The following is a 23,785-nucleotide window of genomic DNA, read 5'->3' as shown; positions in this document are numbered from 1 at the left end:
AATATCATCCACGTAATGATAAATTATAGTAGTGTAGAGCTTTTAGTTTGTAGCACTGACAAGTCACAGTAGGATTTCAAGCAGGGGATGCAGAATCATGCATGTGCATCTGCAAAAACAAAACACTCATTCCTCTCCATGTAAGCAAAATGATAACATTGTCCCTCTGTGTGTGTGTGTGTGTGTGTGTGTGTGTGTGTGTGTGTGTGTGTATTGCAGGCACACATTGTGCAGGTATGTGTGGACACCAGAAGTCAATCTCCAGTGTCATTCCTCAAGATGCTATGCACCTTGGTTTTTTTAGATGGGGTCTTGGTGTTTGTTTTGATCTGTTTTTTAGAAAGGGTTTCACTATGTAGACCTAGCTGGAATTCATTATGTAGACCAGGCTGGCTTCAAACATCTAAAGATCTGCTTCTGGTCGGTGAACTTAAGTCCTCTCATTTATACCACAAGCACTTTACCAGCTGAGTTATTGTCTCACACTTGGACTTCCTTAAGCTGTGTGTGTGTGTGTGTGTGTGTGTGTGTGTGTGTGTGTGTGTGTATGTGTGTATTACATATATTATATTATTATATTAATATAACTACATTATATTAATAATTAAATGAAATGAAAGTGTCTTTCATTCACAGCAAGGCAACTGTGCATATGAACTCACAGAAATTGAAACAGCATGTACTTGACCTGCATAAGCTCATATAATCCCAGCATGGAAAGAAGTGTTCATGAAGTCCCACCCCTAACTAAAGAGCTTTTGGTAATTGATAACTTCTAGGATAATCCTTTTACTTTAAGAGTGTGGCCCCTAGTAGGTCTACCACAATTCAGCACAAGATCCCATATCTAAGAATCCATGAGTATCACAAATTAGACTTGATGTGTTTAAAAGAAAGGCAAGAAGATACTGAGTTGGATAATTAAGGGAAGTAGGGTGATTTGAGAAGAGTAGCTAGAGAAGGTTTGAATATAATCAAAATACATTGTAAGAAACTGTCAAAGTACTATTAAAAACATCAGAAGCAGGGTTGGGGATTTAGCTCAGTGATAGAGCATAAGGCCCTGGGTTCAATCCCCAGCTCAAAAAAAAAAAAAAAAAAAAAAAAAAAAAAAAAAAAAAAAAAAAAAACCAGAAACAAAACAAACAAACAAACAAATGTCAGAAGCAAACTTCTGCCCACTGGGGTTTTCCCATTGTGCTGTAAGCCTGTATTTAAGACCTCCTCCCTCCTTCCATAAATGGCTTTTGGCATTCAAAAAAGAAAGAAATTGAAGACAGTGATGTTCTAAAAAAGTGGTGATGGTGTCATGGGCCTATGAGGATGCTGGACTAAAGTCTACCAATTTGTGCAAACAGGAAAATTATATACTATGTGAATTATCTGTCAATAAAGATCTTTAAAAAGATTTATTTTTAAAGTCTCATATATATGTGTGTGTGTATGTGTGTGTATATATATATGTATGTATATATAATGAATATTGATCATATCTACCTACTACTACTTCATTCCAACTTTCTCTAGTACTTCTCACCCTCCATTCCTCCCAAGCTTCATGTCTTACTATGGATACATGTAGTGCTGCCCATATGTGCATGTGGTCCTCTGCCGGGACTTGAACAACTTACCATTGGCCAACTCCCTAAAGAGGAGTGACTTTCCTTCCCCAAACGCATCAACTGCCTATGACTCTTCAGCTGGGGTAGATTCTCAGATTTTGTATTTTATAAACAAAGGTTATAGCAATTTCTGCATGTGAGCTAATATTTACTTCTTTTCCATACCCTGCAGGATGCCTGAAAGGGTTCTTTGGAAAGAATTGCAAAAGAAAATGTCACTGTGCCAACAATGGCCATTGCCACAGGGTATATGGTGCCTGCAAATGTGACCTAGGGCGCTATGGAAGATTCTGTCATCTCAGTAAGTCACAGCCCCCAGCCGTGATTTCTCCCTATGAGAAGGACAGTGGCTTAGAATAGTGTGGGGCTAGAAAGAGTATCATTTCTGTTATTGGTCCTGAGTTGTAGCAAGATATATACAATATGAAATGTAGTATCAGATGTTTGAGCACAAAAATTGAATCAATAAATCTGGTCAAAAAGTTTGGGAAGATCATTTTTCACCAATAAAAATTGACATTCTTAGGATTTGAATAACAGGCTCACATATTTAAATTCACTTGCAACTGTAAAGAGTAAAGACTTAAGAGAAAACTAGCAAACAAGTGGTGGTGGTGGTGATGGTGGTGGTGGTGGTGGTGGTGATGGTGGTGGTAACTGTGGTGATGGTGGGGATGCTGGTGGTGATAATGGTGATGGTGGTAGTAATTATGGTTAACATTTTGAATGACACAATCTTTAGGAAGGGTACACACATCCTAGTTCTTCTAGGTTTACTTATGAATGTCATTTGACTAGTCCCTGGGACCTCAAGTCCTACAATTTATCAATGTTATTCTAGACACACCAAGTACCTTAAAACATAAACCTATTTTCTGACAGTTCTGGAAGCTGGGAACCCAGTTTGAAGGTGTCAGTGGTTTCTGGTGCCTCTGATGATGTTACAGAAGGATGTGTTCAGGCCTCTTCCTGCCATAGGAAATTCCTTCTATCATCATACCGCCGCCCTTCATTGGTGCTTTCACAACATGCAGGTCTCTGGATAAATCCCTTCATCTGTAAGCTCATTATGTGTATTGAATTAGAAACACATATATCCCAATACAGTCTCATCTTAAAATATCATAGCCTTGATATACTCAAAGTAAAGTCATATTTTTAGGTCCTGAGAACCAGGACTTCAAAATACGACTATTAGATATTCTATCTTGATGCCTGATACTAGATTGCCCACAGAGGTATGTTCTACTTTTTCTTTTTATCCAGACTTGTTTCCAAGCAAATATTCTGGAATAAACAGAATAGCCTAGAATAAGATATACCCTAGTCTTGGGGAGTCTGATGCTCTCTATGGAACATGGAGGTCATGAAAACGATCACTTGTTATCAGAACTGGAGCCATTATTGAAGAGTCCACATGGTTCTCTTGGTTGTCTGGCTTTAAAGATTATTCACATTGTCCCTGGAAACCAGAACTGGGATTTTTTTTGAGCCATCATAACCACCACATAGAATGAACTCTACTAATGTCACTTCCAGTCCCCCAAGGAAGCACCACAACTCACTGCATTTTCTGCAGGCAGCATGCCACAGCAAAGATCATCAGGGCACACCAAACAATTACTTTGAGCCCAAAAGCACCTTAAAGCACATTTCATTTGAGAAGTCTCTTGAGAACTGGGAAACAAAATAATTGTCAGAGATATGTTTTGCAAAGGGAATTGAGTTGTTCTAAGAACTCAGCAGAGAGAGTGGGAAAGAGGAAGAGAGAGAAAACATGAACTACAGTATGCTATCCTAAACACAAGCGCAGGAGGTTCACAAGTTAGAATTTTAGCCCTGATTGCATTATGTCTAAAACTCAATGGCCTGAGGAAAATAAAGAAGACAGGACAAGCAGCACTTGCCATAGAAGTGGTCAAGATAATATCACTGTCACAATGGAAACTTTGTGTAATCTGTGCGATGTAAAATTATTTCTGATTACCATATAATGAGAGGGAGTAAGGACAATGGCCAACCTTCACATAAGTCCTTGTCCATCATCTCCAAGCTGCAGCAGGATGATGAGGGGCCTGGCAGCCAAAGCAGTCCTTGGAGAATATTAAGTCCAGGCAGCAATAGAGCACATTTGAGAAGCAATCTCTCTCCCAGCATCACTGCAGCCTTTTAAGTAATTCAGCTTTCACTGTTCATGTCCAGTTGCCAAAAAGCAAATGAATTGCCTGATTTGAAAGACATTTGTTGCCTCATTTTTTTGGCAGTCATGATGATCCTGATATTCTATTTATAATCAGGCCCCAAAGAATGTCATGCTTATGCACTAACAATTTCAAACAAACAAAGCATGGTTTTCAGGTGACCAGTCTTCTTCACTCTGCTTGCAGGCTGTCCCAGGGGGACCTATGGAGCTAGCTGTTCTTTGGAATGTCAGTGTGTGGAGGAGAACACCCTGGAATGCAGTGCCAAAAATGGTAGTTGCACCTGCAAATCTGGTTACCAAGGCAACAGATGCCAGGAAGGTACAATCTGATGATGAATTTTTGTACTTCTCTAATATTAAATGATCAGCTTTTGTTCAGTGTTGCTCATTAATTAGGTAATCTGCACCAGTGTCCTCTGAGGTGGGAATGCTTTATTGATCCCCTGTTGCAGGGGATGAAACTGAGAAAAGGGAGGCAATACAAAATTTTTTGAAGGCAATACAATTATTTAACTGTGTCTTCTTGGCCACTGCTCTGAGCAGTCCCCATTCTAGCCAGAGCAAAGGAAAAAAAGATCACACAGCTTAAAATTATACCAAAACACAATTGAAGATAGATAACATAGAGTCATCAACCAAGGACCCTCTGTCTTCCAGAATGAAAGACCACACCCTTTCATCTAAAAATCAGTCATCCAAATAAATTTATTAACAGTTCCTTAACCATGGAGAGTTTAAATATGGGTACCAGTACTGTCATTTCTCAACTATATAGATGTCACATAACTATTAGACAAATCTATAAACAGCAAGCTATGATTCCAATCATAAATAGTTTGTATATATGTTGTGGTTGCGTGCAAACACTGGGAAAATGGTGTTCCAGTGTGTCAGTAATGTCATCCTTGGATTGTAGACTCTCTGGGATAATGCATATGTTTTGGTGTCTGATCACTTTGTCACTGAACCCCATTCATGCCACTTCTTATGAATGCAGCTTGCAGCTTTCTTTGGAGTTCTTTTTGTTGCCCTATACTACTTCTTATCTTCTGATCTACCATATTCACCCATTCCTGTTGTATTTAATATTGACTCATCATTCTCTGGCTAGAGTGTGGATTTCCATGTGGGCTATCTATGTTTTATTTCCTCATATTTTCCCTCACTCCTGCAATAAAGACACTAGTCAGTAAATCTTTTCTTAAGTCAACACAAGTGTATGGGGATTCATGTTTATTGTCTATGTATTTTTCATTAAGTACTGTTTTAGGAAAAAAATTGTCACATCTGCTTTGCTCTTTTGTAAAAACTGCACACATGACAAACAAAATGATCAGGACTAATGGTAAGTCATCACATCATTTGCAACCAGAAGAAGATACTGGGTTTGGATGGAAGACACCGTAGTGTTGAGTCCACTCACAGAAGATGGGGAATTGAAACTTGTCTTAGAATCCCTTATGCACTGATTTAGGAAAGTTTGTTCATCCTGTCCTATGACTATAAACCTGTAGCATATAAGCAAGTTCAACAGGCTATTTCAGTGGCTGAATTGTGACTACCTAAGTAGTGAGGAAAAGAACTTGAGGAAACACAACTCCAATCTCAAGCAAATGTGTTTAATATGACATAAGAGTGGGTCTCATGTCATTCTCTCAATCTCTGCCCTGATTTTAAGCCCTGTGTTAGCTTTCTATTCGTGTCCCCACAGAGGTGTCGTGTTCTGGAAGTCAATGCGCAAGGATATAATACCATGTACACACACCTGGGTAAATTTAATTTATTCTGACAACATTTCCTTAAAGCAGCTGCTGAATATACTTTATTGGAAAAGGCTTCTGAGATTCCCACTGTGAAAGAAAATGAGTTGAAAGTGTATGTAAATCAGCAAAATAGAGAGGTCACCATAATCTCTAGAAAACATATTATTTTTCAATCAGATAACTTTGTCCAATTCTGATAGTTTTGTCTAACCACAAAATGAAATTATGAATAAGACTGGAGCATGTGAATGGGCTCACCATGATTGGCAGCTGAAATTAAGGCAAAAAGAGCTCTTTAAGAGTTGTGCAAGATGAAAATCAGGCCTGTTGCTTTTCTCTGTGTGTCTAAAGCACTGAAGTAGTCCAGGGCCAGACACATCTTCAAGATTCTTACCTCTGAGCCTGTGTCTGAATTAAACATGAATAGTCAATTAAGGATTGTTTCAGTGGTACTGGGGAACACCAACCTCATTAGTTTATCAGCAATGGCTTCTACAAACAGAAAAGCCACTTTCCTCCATTAATCTGTGATATAGACGAGAAAACCACCTAAAACCTGTCTGTGTATCCCAGGTAAAATTTTGGGTCCTGAATATTGTGGACCCCAGCTACAGGAAGATTTCTCAATGTGGAGGACCTAGTGGTCCAGTGGCCCCCATTAACCCATTTTAGGAAGTCTGTGCAACTCCCATGCCATTACAAGGCCCTGGGTTCGGTCCTCAGCTCTGGCAAAAAAAAAAAAAAAAAAAAAAAAAAAAATCAAATCTGATTGAAATAGTTCTGCAGCAGGCAAACTTGAAATTCAGAACCACTGTGGGTCTTCTAGAGTTGAGTGGCTCTTCATAGTCTAGCATCATGGAGTAATGCGAGCACTGGATTCTAAAACTGAAAGATGGAAGATTAAATTTCAATTTTGCTGCTTACAGCTTGATGATACCAGATACACCACATCACCTCTAGAATCCTCACTTAATATAGGATAAAGATGTGAATGCTGTTTTTTAATGGAAATGTGATCTAATTAATATAAGGATATGGCTGCAGATCTGGTATAGACACCTCAGAAAATGTGGTAATTCTGCTATCAGAGACTCTGCCCAGAACAAAAGATATATCATGGTTGGCCTAGTGCATTGTAGCTTCTACTATTGTCAAGTGTTTAAGGAAGTTTTGCTGTTTTCTCTGTGTTCGGAGGATTATTTTTCCCAGGTTTCTACTTGCAGTGGTTTGGATAATGGGTCATATGCTGTCTGTAAAGGTCCTATGTGCCAGTGGTATCTACTGCTTGACTTTTCCATCAGTGGTTCAAAGGACATGCAACAGGACAGCACCCAGTTTCGCTTTAGCCACCTTAGACACTATACATGCCCATAAAAGAATACAAACCACAAGACTCTGCCTTAACTAGGCTTAGAGAACAAAGCATTGAGGAGGAAAGTGGACATGAAGGTAGCATTTGGAGGCAGCCTTCCAAGCTGCTTTTTACAAATTATGCCTCTGTTTCATGTTTGTTCTGTACAAGTACTTCCAAAGATATATCAAAATGACTTCCATTGTTACTGCCTGAAAAAAACAACACACACACACACACACACACACACACACACACACAATTTGCCAACCCACATAGGCTACAAGGAGAGTGAAATCTGAAGCCATCTTTCTTTTTGTTTTTATTTTATAAGCCTGTCCTGATGGCCTCTGGGGACCAGAATGCCAGTTTTCCTGTGGACTCTGTGAAAATGGAGGTCATTGCAATGGAAACTCTGGAAACTGTGACTGTGCTCCTGGTTACACAGGGAAATCCTGTACCATGTGTAAGTAATAAACCCAGACAGGATGAAGAATAAAGTCAACAAATTGTTAGTTATATAAATGCTTTTGTTTCCTGCTCAATATACTGGCTACAGGCTACCTAACTGTTGTGCAAACAGCATTCCAAGTATTTGGTAGCCATAAAGGATCATCTATTGCTTTTCTTAATTTTGTAGCTGAGAGGGCTACTCTGGGTCACTGATGTCACTCAGATATCTCTTTCAACAGAGATGTCATTTAGGAACAGATTGGGCTTGGTTGAGCATCTCTGCTTTCAAACCTATCTGTTCCTGTATGGCATATCTCAAGGTTTGCCCCAGCTCCAAGGCACAGCAGTGTCGGGATAGCATTCCAAGAAGTCTCCAAAATCAGCAAGAGTGGACCAAAGCCTAGTCTCAGAAGACACATCATCATTCCTCCCTCTTTCTGTTGGTTATGACACATCCCAAGGCAAGGCAGATTTGGTGAGGAAGACAAACAGATTCTACTTTCTGAAAGAGTAGCAAATCTTCCTTGCCAAAGACCTGCAAGTCAGAAGATGCAGTTGCTGCCATTGCAGAAACCAGTGTCACATATTTAGAGTTCTTTCAGAAGGCACTTTAAGGGATTCTAGACTAGAATTACCATTTTTGCAGGGATGGTATTAGATTGAAGAGAGCCAAAAATAGAAAAATGAGGAGCTAAATTGAAGCTGTTTGAGAAAGCCAATAGACTACTGCCCACCTTGTCTCCTGCAGGTGACGGTGTTCGCAGAGCCATGTACTAAGCCTACCTACCTTGTCTTCTCTGCTCTGCCCACAGTGAAGCCCAGTGGTCTGAGAGCGTCTGTAAAGCTATGGGCTCAACATTATTTTGCATAATGTTTCCAATTGGCTTGTTAAGATCAAGCATGAATCTATTGGTTTGGACTGGCTATTGTTTCCTGAGTGGGCATAGAGATCTGAATTAGCATTCCATGCTTAGTACATTGGACAAACCCACAGGTAACTGGAAGCAAACACCCTGAGGATAGTATTTAGCAGCAGGCTAATCATCTAATTATTTTGGGGAATACACTGATGCCCCCAAGGATAACCTTCAAACAAAAGTGACAGGACAAGGTCTTTGCCTGACAAGTTTCAGTTATAATGAGATAGTTTTTACTTCAAGACTGTCCTAACACTGTTGGCAATCATTTCAATAGTGCAGAAGTTTGCCAGAGAAACAGTCAAACATCCTAACATACTTGTTTGCTTTAGGGAAAGTTGGAGGGTGGACTTAAAGGTAAGAATTTACATATTCAAAAGGTAGCTACTTCTTATTTGCTGTTTCCACAGTGAAGTGACATTTCCCCTTGTCTAACTCAACCTTAATGGAATAATTATTAAGCAGAGGGTAATACAGTTTACACTCTTTCACATGCCAGATGATATAAATAGATAGTTGAAAAACTGTTGAGAAAAGCAAGCTCTTTAGTCTTTTAAATTCTAATTTTAATAGTTGTACAGCAATTATTTCATGCTAGGATTTCAACCTCTAGAAAATGCTTCATGATGTCCCTAAGAAGTGTCTGATGGAGAGTAATATTGATTTAAATTTTATTAACTAGGTTATAATCCATGTATTAAATTGAATGGACAAAAATATTCCATCACTCCCAAGAGCAGTTGAATTTTACATTGAGACACACAAATACAAATTATACAATCATTACAATAAAGAAATTAAAGAGCCTACATGTGAAAACTCACAAAGACTATCAAAGAGTGCATAGCATTTTTAAAGGCTTATACTTGAAGAAAAACATACAGCATTTCTGTAAATGCTCAATATGGTGCTTGTGGAATTTGAAGACTGTTACTTTGCCTAATGAACTGTAAAACAGTTACAGGCTATCTGAAGTAAATGTATTATAACAAGAATAGAGTGAAACCTCATTTCTCTGTGTCCGTGTGTGTGATGTAATATGTGAGCATGTGTCTGTGGGTACTAATGTTCCTGTGCACTTTCATGTGGGGGTTGTCAACAGTATTGCTCAGTTACCCTCCACTTTATTTTCTAAGGCAGAGTCTCTCTCTGAGCCCATATCCCATCACTTCAGCTGGGTTGCCTGGTTAGTAACCCCCACTACCACCATCACTGTAATTACAGATATTTGTGTACCACTTTGCTTGACTTATAAGTAATAGTTCAAACATTTTCTTTTGTCAACAAATGTTCTTTGACAATTTTATACTTGTACAAAGCACATTCTGGTCACTCTTGTCCTCTCTTTGTCTTGTCTCCCTCCCTCTTGGCCATTACTTCTTCCCTATATTCATAAGTTTTCATTTTGTTTTCCACAGAGTTTAATTTGGGCCATCTGTATGATCATGAGTTTGAAACTGTCCACTAGAGACTGGTAGGCTCACCACTGGGTATACAACTGAACACTATGCCTTGCCTCACCCATAATCTGATAGTTTCCAAGAGTTCAATAGCAAACAGTAGGGTCCTGTGAACTCCATCTCATTCAAATCTGATTGCTATGTGTGCCTGATAGGTGTGGATCTAGTATCCGTGTCCACAGCTGCTGACTTCATCATTGTCATGGCCAAGTCATGCTTAGATGGCACTGCACAGCTCTTCTCCTTATCTCTTAGTTATTCTGTTATTTACACCCCTTTCACAATGTTCCCTAGGCCTTAGTTGTATAGTCTATATGACATATTTAGAGTGTGAGTTCTGGAGATTCAAACTAAAGTCCTCTTTCCCAATAAACTATCTCCCAACGTGTAATTTGAAAGATATTGGCCTTATATAAATCCCACTGTTTGGAAAATATAAATATACATACTTGGTAAATTTTTCTTTATGAGAACTTTATTTCAGTATAAGGAAATCCTCTGGATTATGAGGAGTTGGTGTGTGTGTGTGTGTGTGTGTGTGTGTGTGTGTGTGTGTGTGTTGGCGAGCACGCACGTGCGTGTGTGCAGGGGTTGTAGGGTTTATTTAATTTTAGTTATATATCTAGACAGCATGTAAAAGCAGGAATGACAGAGTCACAGCTACAGGCATGCAGGAAAATGTCATAATAAAACCATTATTATGAGCAACAAGTATATGCTACAAAATTTAAATGATTAAAAATACTTTTTGTGCCACATGGTGGTGACACATACCTTTAATCTCAGCACTCGGGAGGCAGAGCTGGGCAGGTCTCTGTGAGTTCGAGGCCAGCCTGGGCTACCAAGTGAGTTCTAGGAAAGGCGCAAAGCAACACAGAGAGACCCTGTCTCGGAAAAAAAAAAAAAAAGAAAAGAAAAGCTTTTTGTGTCCATAAAAAAAATAAAGCTACCTCTGTGAAGGAAGTTTAGCTTTGTGTCTGGCATGTCACTGAATAATCAAAGAAGTTATCCCTGATTTATAATTATCAGACCACTATTTCCAGAGCCAAAGCACAAAACAAAGATATACTGTATACTAGGGGGTTGATTAACAATTATATAGCACGGTGTGACCACTCTGACCATGTCAGGGTTCATGATTTGGATGAACGTGTAATACCTGGGCACTTGACATTGAATACCATGGATGGAAAAGGACTAAAAACTGTAAATATACTTACATGTATGTGTGACAACTGGTAGAAAGGTAGAGCTTGCCAACTGATGCTGTGGCCACATCCACATGGTAGGACATAGATGGTATGTTTCCTTCTTATCCAGTTGTAGACTTCCTGTTATACTGCTTTGTTTTCCTTTCATAATGGGTAAGGAAGTGCACAGCATCATCTTTAACCAATGTTGGACTTAATATCTGTGCATGGTAATTGTGTATTCTTAAAGCAATATGTGGTTGCTTAGTAACTCTATCAGAACAAACTTTCCCCTCTAATCTTGCTCTAGTTTGTTCCTTGTAGCTGAGACCCCTTTTCCTTTTCACCCTGCTATGGATGTTGAGTTTAATCCATCAATACACTACCAAAATAACTTTTAAAAAGACCTTAAATCGCATTTTCTGCCTCTTAATAATTTGGTTATTGTATTTTTAATTTCTGTCATGTGTTTTTTGAGGCAAAACACATCAGGTTTATTCAATATTGAAAGGGAATGCCAGAGAGAAAAGAGGGGAGAGATGTGAGGATGAAGAGACTCATCCCAAACACATCCATGCTTTCCATGTCATTTGATGAAGCTCCGGAAAGGTCGTCTGGCCACTGGCTTAATCCTCCTTCTGTGGGAAGTGGGTAAATGTTTATTAACTGGATGAATGAAATAGTAGAGACCTGAGTTGTAAAGCCTGCAATGCTCCCATTGTGATGATTCTAGACACCAATGTGATGTCAAATGGCTCTTAAAAATCTCTGAACCCTTGGCAACTGGCTGTCCCAAGCTGTAGCCATGAGGTCAGCACACCACAGGCTCATACCGTTATATTCTCAACAGCCTTTTCTTCTGACTTTTTAGAGTAGTTTATAAACAGACAAACAGTTTGACTTTTTGGTTGAAGCAATCAACAAATAGTTTTGGGCTGGTCTAAAACAAAAAAATAATAACAAGGAGGACAAAAGATTTCCAGGGATGTGAGAATGTCTGGGTGGATGAGAGAAGTTCAGGAGAGAATTAGGATGGAAGAAATAAAAATACACTGTGAAATTCTTAAAGAATTAATGAGAACATTAAAAAAACAATTATTTAGATGAAATAATTCAAGATTCAAAAATGCAAAACAGAAAGTACTGCTTTACGTGTAAACAGCCTCTTTAGGCTTTTATTCTGGAACTCATGTAGAATTTTAATGTGGAGTGATCTTTTGTTCCTCTTAAAGGACTTCTGAGCTGTTTTGCAACAACTTCTACCTCATTCACCCGAACCAGGACTGGCATTTTGTTACACACCTTCTAAAATACCTTATTGAAGAAAAAATATAAGCATTGAAAGTAGAAAGAAAAAAAAAGAGTATGAAACAAAACAAAACAACCAGATGACTAAAAACATTTTAGAACAATTCACCGTCTTGAGAATCAGCAAATGCAAAGATGTCAGATGCAACCACATGCTTCTTCCTCCAAAGCGACTGTAGATCTCATTTTTTTAACGTCGCTGTAAAATAAATTGTATTTAAATAATACATTTCTCATCCCTCCCTGCAGTGAGATGCATTTCCCTTACCAATCTGGTTCTCAGCAGGTGGTCCAGCCTGATGAAGTATCAGCAAAATGTCAGCTCCCGCAGAGAAGTGTGACAGAGGCAACCCGAGCAGTGACAGGCCTCTCAAAAGCTACTGTGCAAATTCAGCTTTCAAGCAGGGGTATGGTGGACAGCTGATGGGTACCCCAATGCCTCGTGTTCTTCTTCCCATGCTAAGAAGGGACAAAGGGACACAGTGCACCCCATGTAGATCCATGATGTTCGTGGTGGTGTATCTGGATTTACATGGCTTGGGTTTCATACCCACATGCTGAAGAAGTTAGTATTCACATTAGCTTTCACGTTTTTAAACTTATGCCTTTGAAAGGGGGCCCTAGTCATTCCTCTATGCAATCACTTTTATAATGTCTGTGGATCAATTAATAATAAAAAGTAATCTTGTTATCACTTTATAAACCTCATTGACCTACTGAAGCTGTATAAAATGAAGTAGAAAATCCAAGGCACTAAAACGAAGTCTGTTCTATGCCTTCTTCTTCTTACCACTGTGACCGAATGTTCAAAAACAGCAACTGGAGGGAGGAAGTGTTTAGTTTTGCTCTCAGTTTGCAAGTCCCTCACACTCTTCACAGTTCTGTGTAGCTGGAGAGCTTTCCTTCAGGTCCCGCCAAACCTCCCGCAGTCCCACATACCACTTATAAAATAAACACACAGACACTTATATTATTTAAACTGTTGGGCCATTAGCTCAGGCCTACCATTGTCTAGCTCTTACTCTTTTACTCAGCCCATTTCTGTTCATCTATATGTCACCACATGTTCCATGGCTTTACCTGCTGTCTTTGCATGTTGTTTCCTGGACAGCAGGCTGGTGTCTCTCCTTCTCGGCCTTCCTGTTTCCCCAATTCTCCTTTCTGCTAGTCCTACCTATACTTCCTGCTTGGCTACTGGCCAATTAGTGTTTTATTTATCAATAAATCATAGCAACATATATTCACAACATACAGGACATCACACAGTACTGCTCTCATTCAAAAGCCCAGAGCTCAAAGTCTCTTCAAACACCCAAGTCATACTTAGCTGTGAGCACCTGGTAAGAAGCACAGAATAACTTGCCAGGCAGTGGTGGCGCACACCTTTAATCGCAGCACTCGGGAGGCAGAGGTAGGCAGATCTTTGTGAGGTCGAGGCCAGCCTGGTCTACAGAGTGAGATCCAGGAAAAGGTGCAAAGCTACACAGAGAAACCCTGTCTTGAAAAACAAAACAAAAACAAGAGAGAGAGAGAATGATAGGGGTATGGCAAGTTGGACCAAAAGAAATCTAAATGAAACAAACCCATAAGGCCAGGCGGGCAGAGATTAAATCCTGCAATTTCATGTTTGGTGTTTGGGGCACATGCTGTCTGAAAGGGAACTCCAACAGGCTTAGACTGTCCTGTGTCTTCAGCAGTACACACAGTTTCTCTTTCGGACTACTGCACTCAGCTTGTGTTTCTGACATTGAACATCCTATTGCAAGTTAGTCTTCACCCTCATATCATCACATATTAACCTCTCTCATTTTTTTCTCTCATATAACTTACTATGTTTGTTTCATACATAACTCACATACTTCAGTCATTCAGCCCCCTCCTCCAAACACCTTGTGAATCTAAACATGATGTCATTCTTTATTGCTTTTCTTTCTAATGCATGTGTTCTCATTGGCGTGTGTGTGTGTGTGTGTGTGTGTGTGTGTGTGTGTGTGTGTGTGTGTGTGTGATGAGTAGACACATGTGAGGGTATATATCACACAACTTTCTTGAAGTCGGTTCTCTTCTGCCACCTTTTGGGATCCAGTGATATAACTCAGGTTGTTAGGTTTGTGTGAAATGCTTTTATCTTCTGAGTCATCGTGCTGGCCTCCAAATTTTTTTATAGTTAGAATTCAAGGGATTCATCTTTCACTATAGGTAAACAAACCCAGCCAGGAGGTCCTTTCACTTCATATAGTATGGATCTGTGTGCTATAATTAGTTGTCTGCTTGTCAACATTGAGTACTAAGTCAATGGTAATTTACTTCCACATTCCCAGCTCTGGACACACCAGGGATGCTCAAGGAAGGCTTTCTAGCTTCAATTACACAATGTTCTTGACAACTCCATAAAGAAGGTTGGGATTAAAGTTTCATAGAAATAGTCAGTTGAGTGAAAGGAGACATGATAAACACAGAATTGGTGGAACTAAGAGATAACCAGTGACTTGGACTGAATAATCTCTACTGAATTGTGACACTCTGAAAAAAAAAAAAAAAAGATGCAAAAGGAGAGAGATGGATAGATACTCAACCCCACGATCTCTGTTCCAATTCTTTTTTTCCCTATTCTAATTCTAAAAGTACTTTTTAAAGGATTAGATGATCAACAGTATCAGATAGTAGCAAATTTGTATTCTTGGTTTATTCCCAAATTTCCTCATTGATTTCCTTATATACCGATCAACTAGAAAATAAATATATCATTCAATATGTATGTACTAAATAAGAACCCTGTGTTGTAAATCCAGGCCTCTGCAGGCAGTAGCAACATAATAGTTGTCATGTCTCAAACCCAGGTCAAAGGCTAACTGAGGTGCCTATTTAAAATAAAAAAGTGATCCTGGCTGCCAGGTCCTCCCAGCATCCCTCATCTCCTACCTGTTAAAGGGTATGGTCTGCATACTCAGCCCCCTGCCCTGCACTCTCCAACCAAGCTATATGCAAAGCACATGTCACCTGAGTCCTTGCTGTCCCCACCACCATGGGGCTGAGATGGCCATCTCACGCACTTCACAAATGTCTGCATTGGTAGTGTTGCTAACCTCACTGTTTTAGTTTGCTTTCTATCACGGTCATAAAACACCACAACTGAGAGCACATGTGGAAAGGACTTATTCCATCTCACTACTCCCAGACCACACTTGTCACTGAGGGAGACCAGGAAAGGAACTCAGCAGGGCAGGAACCTGGAGGCAGGTCCCGAAGCAGGGCTAATGCAGATTGTGGGAGACAGCTCTCCGATCAACTCCGGGCAATAAAAGAAATGCCTCAGAGTTGCGAGGGGGGAGGAAACTTTTTTTATCTGAGGGTAATTAGGAATAAGTTTTAATCTATGACTGGTGAAAAGAGGAAACACACACGCCTTCTGATGTTAACTTCCTCTTTAACTTCACCTTAAAACTGTTCTCTCACTCATCTGCATATCTTTTCTGTAAAGCATTATCTTCCTTGCCTCCACAATTACAAATCTCCACACAGCCACAGCTAAACACCTCATTTACCAAGCTCTCTCACCATACAGTACCTTACACAGTTCCCAGGCATAGATCCTTTACTCACTCACTCTTTCACCCACTCACCCCCTCACACTTCTCTCATGCTTCTTTTTCATCTCTCACTCAGCACACACACACACACACACACACACACACACACACATTCTATAGCACTCCCACATAACTCTGCACAGTTGTCTCTCTCCACACTGCGGCCACTGCTGCTCTCTCACAGCCAAACTCTGGACAATGATAAGTTACATTTTCAGGGCCCTAGCCTTTCTCAAAACACAAGATAAGTTGAGTAGTTTCTCTTAGGCTAGCAATGTCACATTGACCCATGCATGTTGCTTTAAGTTGGTGAGGGATCCCAGACATTAAACAATTGGCTAAACCTTGAGCGGCCAGAGCACGCACAGAAAGGGAGCTATTGCCAGAACTATGTCTTGATGTAAAGAGCCTGGCCTTGACTTAGCAATAAACAACACCTAGGAATTAGTCTTTGTGTATATTCTGTAGGGGCAGCTTGGTCTGTTTTAGACTAGTTCTAAGGTCTTTGCAAAATGTGTAAAAGGCTGTCTTTGAGATTGAGAATACTGTTACTTTCCTGTGTCAGTAAAGAAGAATATTCTGGTAATATTTCTGTTCATCAGAATTACACAGTTTAAACAGAAATACATAGCTAAATGTGTGCCCAGAAATATAAGACACATTACAAAGGGCTGTGAAAAGCTCCCCACAGCTGTTCTTTTTTTTATAAATTTAATTTAATTTTATATATCAGCCATGGATTCCCCTTTCCTCTCCCCTCCTGTTCCCCCCTTGCCTTCTCCCCAGCCCTCCCCCCATTCCCATCTCCTCCAGGGCAAAGACTCCCCTGGGGATTCAGCTCAACCTGGTAGATTCAGTCCAGGCAGGTCCAGTATCCTCCTCCCAGGCTGAGCAAAGTGTCCCTGCATAAGACCCAGGTTCCAAACAGCCAGCTCATGCACTAAGGACAGGTCCGGGTCCCACTGCCTGGATGCCTCCCAAACAGTTGAAGCTATTCAGTTGTCTCACTTATCCAGAGGGCCTGATCCAGTTGGGGGCTCCACAGCTTTTGGTTCATAGTTCATGTGTTTCCATTAGTTTGGCGATTTGTCCCTGTGCTTTTTCCAGTCTTGGTCCCAACAATTCTTGTTCATACCACCCCTCCTCTTTCTCGCCAATTGGACTCCTGGAGCTCCACCTGGGGCCTGGCCGTGGATCTTTATATCCGCTTCCCTCAGTCATTGGATGAGATTTCTAGCACAACAGTTAGGGAGATTGGCCATCCAATCACCAGAATAGGTCAGTTTGGGCTTTCTCTTGACCATTGCCAGTAGTCTAAAGTGGAGGTATCTTTGTGGATTTCTGGGGGGATCTCTAGCACTTTGCTTCTTCCTATTACCAAGGGGTCTTCATTTATCATGGTCTCTTATTCCTTGTTCTCTCTCTCTCTGTTCTTGATCCAGCTGGGATCTCCTGCTCCCCTAAGTGCTCTTTCCCTTGAACCTTGCCCTTCAGTACCCCCACTCACATCCACATTGTTAATGTAGATCTCATCCATTTCTCTGTCAATGGGCAATCCCTGTGTCTTTCCTAGGGTCCCATTTTCTAGGTAGCCTCCCTGGAGTTGTGAGTAGCAGTCTAGTCATCTTTGTTTTACATCTAGTATCCTCCTATGAGTGAGTACATACCATGTTTATCTTTCTGAATCTGGGTTACCTCACTCAGGATGATTTTTTCTAGATCCATCCATTTGCCTGCAAACCTCATGATGTCATTGTTTTTCTGTCTGAGTAGTACTCCATTGTGTATATGTACCACATTTTCTTTATCAATTCTTCAATTGAAGGGCATCTAGGTTGTTTCCAGGTTCTGGGTATTACAAACAATGCTGATATGAACATAGCTGAGTAAATGCCCTTGTGGTATGACTGAGCATTCCTTGGGTATATGCCCAAGAGTGGTATAGCTGGGACTTGAGGCAGATGGATTCCCAATTTTCTAAGTAAGTGCCATATTGATTTTCAAAGTGGCTGTACAAGCTTGCATTCCCACCTGCAGTGGAGGAGAGCTCCCCTTGCTCCACATCCTCTCCAGCATAGGCTGTCTTCAGTATTTTTGGTCTTAGCCATTCTGACAGGTGTAAGGTGGTATCTCAAAGTCATTTTGATTTGCATTTCCCTGATAATTAGGGATGTTGAGCAATTCCTTAAATGTCTTTCAGTCATTTGAGCTTCTTCTGTTGAGAATTCTCTGTTTAGTTCCATAGCCCATTTCTTAATTGGACTGTTGGGCATTTTTATGTCTAATTTCTTGAGTTCTTTATATATTCTGGATATAAGCCTTCTGTCAGATGTTGGTGAAGACCTTTTCCCATTCTGTAGGCTGTTGCTTTGTCTTGTTTCCATGTCCTTTGCTCTACAAAAGCTTCTCAGTTTTAAGAGGTCCCATTGATTGATTGTTTCTCTCAGTGTCTATGCTACTGGTGTTATATTTCGAAAGTTATCTCTGGTGCTGATGTTTTTCAATACTACTTCCTACTTTCTCTTCTATCAGGTTCAGAGTAACTAAGCATAACAGTGGCACCCAAGAAAGTTACAGATTGAAAACAACCGGTCTTCACAGCTAGTGATCCCATGGCTTTGCCAGGTGGGGCTCCCAATCAGGGAGTTATATGTCTGGTGGGTCAACTTGTCAAAAACTAGTTGTCACCTGTTGTATACTCTCACAGCCCTCAGCACAGGAACCATGAAGGAACATTGTTATTGGCTTGTCCCCATATGGCTTGCTCAACCGACTTTCTTAAACCACCAAATGCTAGCTGCCCAGGTGCAGTACTACCCATAATGGCCTAAGCCTTTCTTCATCAATCATTAACCAAGAAAATGCCCTACTGACAAGATGATGGGGATGTGTTCTCAGTGTAGGTTCTCTTCCAGAAGACTCCAGCTTGTGTCAAACAGACAAAAATCTCACCAGAACACTTGACTTATGAATGAGAAAACCAAATCTAGGGAAAAAATAAGAAACATATCTAAAATTGAGTAATTTATAATCCATTGCCAGGGCTGGAGAGATGGCTCGCCGTTAAAGGCTAGGCTCACAACCAAAAATGTAATCCATTGTGAGATAATAAGTATAGTAAATGGCAATCCACATGTTTATTCAATAAAATAGTGCTTAATATTGTAGCCATATACTGACAATCAAGAAAATATAAAGAAATTTTGTTCAATGAAGAGGATTTTATAGAATAACCTACAAATAGAAGAATTTAGACTGTTCTGTTTTGAGCCCCACATTTGTACATAGCAAAAAGATTGACTGGCGCAGCTGGGAGTGTCACAGAGTTGTTGGTTATCCCCATAGCCCATCCTCCATTTAATGATGGATGAATGATGCTTTTTGTTTGTCTGTCTGCAACATGTTCCACAGCCTGAGCTGCTGACTACTGCACAATGCAATGACAGGTCTCAGTGGGACTCTGAGGTCAGCCAGTCCAACCAGACTCAACCTCATGCCAGATTGTCTCCTTGGGCAGCCAATTGTAAATGCTGCACTTCATCCAGTGTAAATAACAACCTGAGTTGCCTCTACCTTCTGCAGTTGCTTGATGTTCAAGTCCTCTTTGTTTGCAGGGCTTCCCAGTCCTAACTGTGCTTAAAATTCTCTGTCTGTTGGTAAGTATAGCTGGCTAGCTGCCTCCACTAATCCATGATTATTCCTGAATTGAGTATCTGGCAGAGCACAAAACAAATGCTATTTTTTTCCACAAAGTGAGCCATCCAGAAGTTTTACTCTCCAATACATACACCATTTGCAGGAGTCTGGGCACAAAGATTATATTCTCCATAGAGAACTATGCAGCTTGTAATTTTTATTTACTTAAGACCAGATATTTCTCTTACCTGGCATGCATTTATTCTTGAATTGTAATGTCCTGCTATGAAAATACAAGAACCAGTTTAACATATAAAATTCTTTTTTTAAAATGTATTATTTATGCCACTGTATCTAAATATTGTTTCTTTTATTTTACTTTTTAAAAGCAAAGCAATTTAAAAGGTTCCTAAGAGCATAGATTATGCTTGGAATTTTGTTCAGTTCACTGAAGGTTAATGACATGTCAGGTCATAATACTCATTAAGCTTTAGTCTTACCCTCCAATGAGATTTCTTTTACATACCATACCACTTATTAAGTGCTATTTGGAATACTAAATAAGGTAAGACACCATCTTACCCTCTAGGAATTCATAAACAATTTAGTGAGTAAGAAAGGTATGTAAATCACTTAATTATATGAGAGAGAGAAAGAGAGAGAGAGAGAGAGAGAGAGAGAGAGAGAGAGAGAGAGAGAGAGAGAGGAGGGGGAAAATATTATGGATGCTCAATTGCTGCTTTGATTCATCCCTTGGGGTAGCATCTTGAAGGCTTCCTTGAAGAGGTGGTATGCCAGCTAATCTTTAAATGCTGGATGTAGAATTTGTAGGTTAGTCAGGTATGAACTTCATCTTGGGTAGTGCTCCTAATAGCAGAATCCCAATGGTGTGAAATGATATGGTTGTGTAGAGAGTAACTGTATTTGGGTTGGCATGTGATGAAAGATAAAAGAAAATGGAAAAGTGGAATAGTGATCAGTTGGCAAAATGGCAAGATACTACATTAGTCAGTTTAGAATTTGGTTTTATATTGGAAATAATAAGCAAAATTGAGAATTTGTGTTATTTGTGAGTGTGTGTGGTGGGGGGGTACATGCTGGGGGAAGGTTATATGATGTACGCAGTCCTTCAAGTATGCATACTCACATGCTCATGGAAGCCAGGGTTCAACACTGGGTGTCTTTCTCAGTTGATCAACACCTTACTTTTTGAGATGAGGTTTCTCGTTGAACCAGGAGCTCTATGATTGACTAGACTTTCTGGTAAGTAAATTCCATAAACCTTCCTTTCTATGCTTCCCAGTGTCACTGAGGTGACAAACACTTGTAGTACCATGCCTGGCTTTTGGAATGGGTGCTGGGGATATGAACTCAGACCCTCATGCTCATGAGTTTGGAGGGTAGCTTAAATATGAGTTTGGCTGCTGTGTATCACAGTATTTTACAGTATAGGTTTTTTCATTGTCCCTATTTCCCTATAATTCTGAATATTTATCCAGAGAGACAGAAAGACTTTTATAGTCATCATTAGTTTTTATTGCATATAATCATTACTATCACCATGATAAAATTATTGAGCATAAACCTAAAAGAATAGCTCTGCCTTATCAAACTTAAATTTTTGAACTGATTTAAAGCTTACTTTCTTGTTTGTTCCACCCGAAGCTCAGCTGTGGGGAAGACAGAAATGCTGTGCTTCCTCTCTCTGTGTCCACCCTACTCTCCCCTTCTGCCCACAGAAGAAAACCACAACGTGGTTAGCACCCGTCCCATGGGAAACATACTCCTTTCTTGTGCAGTTGCTAGAAGCATCACCCTGTAGTCTCTCGTCTTCAAACACAGATCTGATATAAGCTTACAAATCACCCAGTTCTCTGAAGATGCACACGGAGCTCTGAGAGGGTTTGCTTGAGCTGGTTTCAGGCGTGAGGAACTACTCCATGGAAATCAGAGGAGGAGAGAATGATCCTTACCCCAATTCCAAAGATACTCCTTAGCATGGTAGTAAGCAGCCGCAGCTCCAATCCAGACTGCCAGCTCCTTTTCCAGGCCATTGCACTGGGGCTTTCTGGCTCATTAAGTAAGTGCTTAATTTGACCTATACCTCTTATGTATAAAATGAAACCAATAAAGGCCCACCCCTCATATCATAGTATCAGAGTCTGATGAGTACTAGCTAGGTTAAAATATGTTATACCCTTAGAAAGGCACCTGACACATAGTATGTACTCAAAAAATTATAAATTCTTAAAAAAAAACAAACCAAGAATGACAAAATTAGGTTGACAAATTAAATTGAGGTCTTTTGTGTAAACATAGACCCATGAAAGGTTTCATTTTGTCTTGTTACCTAAGAAAGACTTTTAATCCTTGCAATAGTCTTGTGAAGAGAGTACCATCACTGGACCCACTTTCAGGCAGGGAAACAGAGGTATAGAAAGGTGAAATAACTTGCCCTGGGCGTGGTGCAAATGAAAAAGTTAGAACTGAGGTATGAGTAGTTTAATGTCAATGACCAAACTTGACCACTGTGAAGTGCTGTCTGAGAGATGAGGTTTTCCTGAATAGATGTTGAAATGAAAGATGGTGAAGGGTTTAAACAATGCAGAAACTGGGATGGTGACACTATGGGTCAAAATTTTATATTTATTTGGGTGTATAGTTTGAGTTATGCTGGGCAGGACATGCATGAACAATAACTTCTTGAAAAAAGCTATCCTTAGAATTTAAAAGAAAAATAAGAATTTAATTTTAAATGTAACTGTTTCCAATCCTTGGCTATTGTAAGTAGGGCAACAATGAACATGGATGAGCAAGTATTTTGTTTTAGTAAGATGTAGAGTTCTTTGGGTATATGCCCAAGAGTGCATAGCTGGATCTTGAGGTAGATAGTTTTCAGCTTTCTGAGGAACCTCCACATTGACTTCTGTAGGAGCTATACCAGTTTGCACTTCCTTTTGCAATTAATAAGGGATCTCCTTTCCCTATATGCCCACCAGCATGTGCTGTCATTTGTTTTTATTAATCTTGGCCATTCTGGCTAAGGAAAGAAGGAATCTCAAAGTAACTTTAGTTTGTGTGTCCTTGGTAGCTAAGGATGTTTAAGGTATTTTAAGTGTTTCTCACTCATTTGTGCTTAATTTTTGTGAACTCTTTTTTAATTCTATACCTTTTAAATTAAATTATTTGTTTTCTTGATGCTCAATTTTTCTTTCAGTTTTTAAATACATATTCTAGATATGAATCCTCTATTAGATGTATAATTGGTAAGGACTTTTCCCCATTTTGCAGGCTGCAACTTTCTTTGAATGGTCATGTCCGTGTCTGTGCAGCGCTTTTTGGGTTAATTTGGTCCTATTTATTAATTATTGGTCTCAATGTCTGTGTTATTGGTGTCCTTTCCAGAATGTTCTTTCCTGTCCAGTGAGTTCAAGTCTATTCTCTACTTTCCCCTATATCTGGTTCGAAGCACCTACATGTATGCCAACATCTTTGATCCATTTTGAGTTGAGTTTTGTGCAGTGTGTGATAGACATAGATATATTTTCCTTCTACATGGAGCTATTGAGTTTGACCAGCACTATTTTTTGCAGATGCTATTTTTTTTCCTCCAGTGTGTATATTTGGCTTCTTTGTCAAAAATTTAGTGTCTGGAGGTGTGTAGAATTATGTCTTGATCTTCAATTCTATTTCATTGAACAATGTGTCTGTTTTCTTATGACAATACCATGCTGTTTTAATTACTATAGCTCTGTAACATAACTTGAAATCTGGGATGGTGGTACCTTCAGCAGTTATGTTATTACTCAGGATTGTTTTAGCTATGATTTGTATGTATGCATTTGAGTGTGTATATGCATGTGTACATATGTGTCTGTGTGTTTCCATATGAAGTTGAAAATTGTTTATTCAAATTCTGTGAAAAAATGTGTTAGAATTTTGATGAGGTGCATTTACACAATAGAATTTTATTTATCAGCTAAAAGAAAATAAAAATTTCTGGCAAATGAATGGAGCTAGAAACAATCATCCTGAGTGAGACCCCAAAAGACAAATTTTGTGCTTTTTATCATATATGTGATGCTAGCTTTTAAGCTTTAGATATGTGTGTTTCAATCCAAGTAACCACAGAAGTTGGGTAGCTAGCAAGGAACCAGGAAGGAGGAAATGTTCTGAGGAAAAGTAAATAGTAGAGTATTATAAAGTATATATTATAAAGAGATAAAGCAGGAACTAGAATGGAGAATTAAATGAGGAGGGGGATCAGGATGCAAGGTAAAGCAGGAAAAATT

The 23,785-nt window shown here is 39.6% G+C and overlaps 1 protein-coding gene across 6 annotated transcripts in view; it reads left to right on the top strand.

Moving 5' to 3' along the window:
• Positions 1-23,785, top strand: part of LOC118585330 (EGF-like and EMI domain-containing protein 1) — a 739,880-nt gene that overhangs the window by 639,396 nt on the left and 76,699 nt on the right. For all 6 annotated transcript variants that reach the window (XM_036189745.1, XM_036189742.1, XM_036189746.1 and 3 more), the window contains 3 exons: positions 1,795-1,923; positions 4,010-4,144; positions 7,274-7,405. In XM_036189745.1, coding sequence (XP_036045638.1) covers positions 1,795-1,923; positions 4,010-4,144; positions 7,274-7,405 — 396 coding nt within the window. The remainder of the gene's footprint in view (positions 1-1,794; positions 1,924-4,009; positions 4,145-7,273; positions 7,406-23,785) is intronic.

The sequence above is a fragment of the Onychomys torridus genome, chromosome 6 (genome assembly GCF_903995425.1).
Source record: "Onychomys torridus chromosome 6, mOncTor1.1, whole genome shotgun sequence".
NCBI classification, from domain to species: Eukaryota; Metazoa; Chordata; class Mammalia; order Rodentia; family Cricetidae; genus Onychomys; species Onychomys torridus.
Note: the sequence above shows the minus strand (reverse complement) of the source record. Positions and strands in the feature narration are given on the sequence as shown.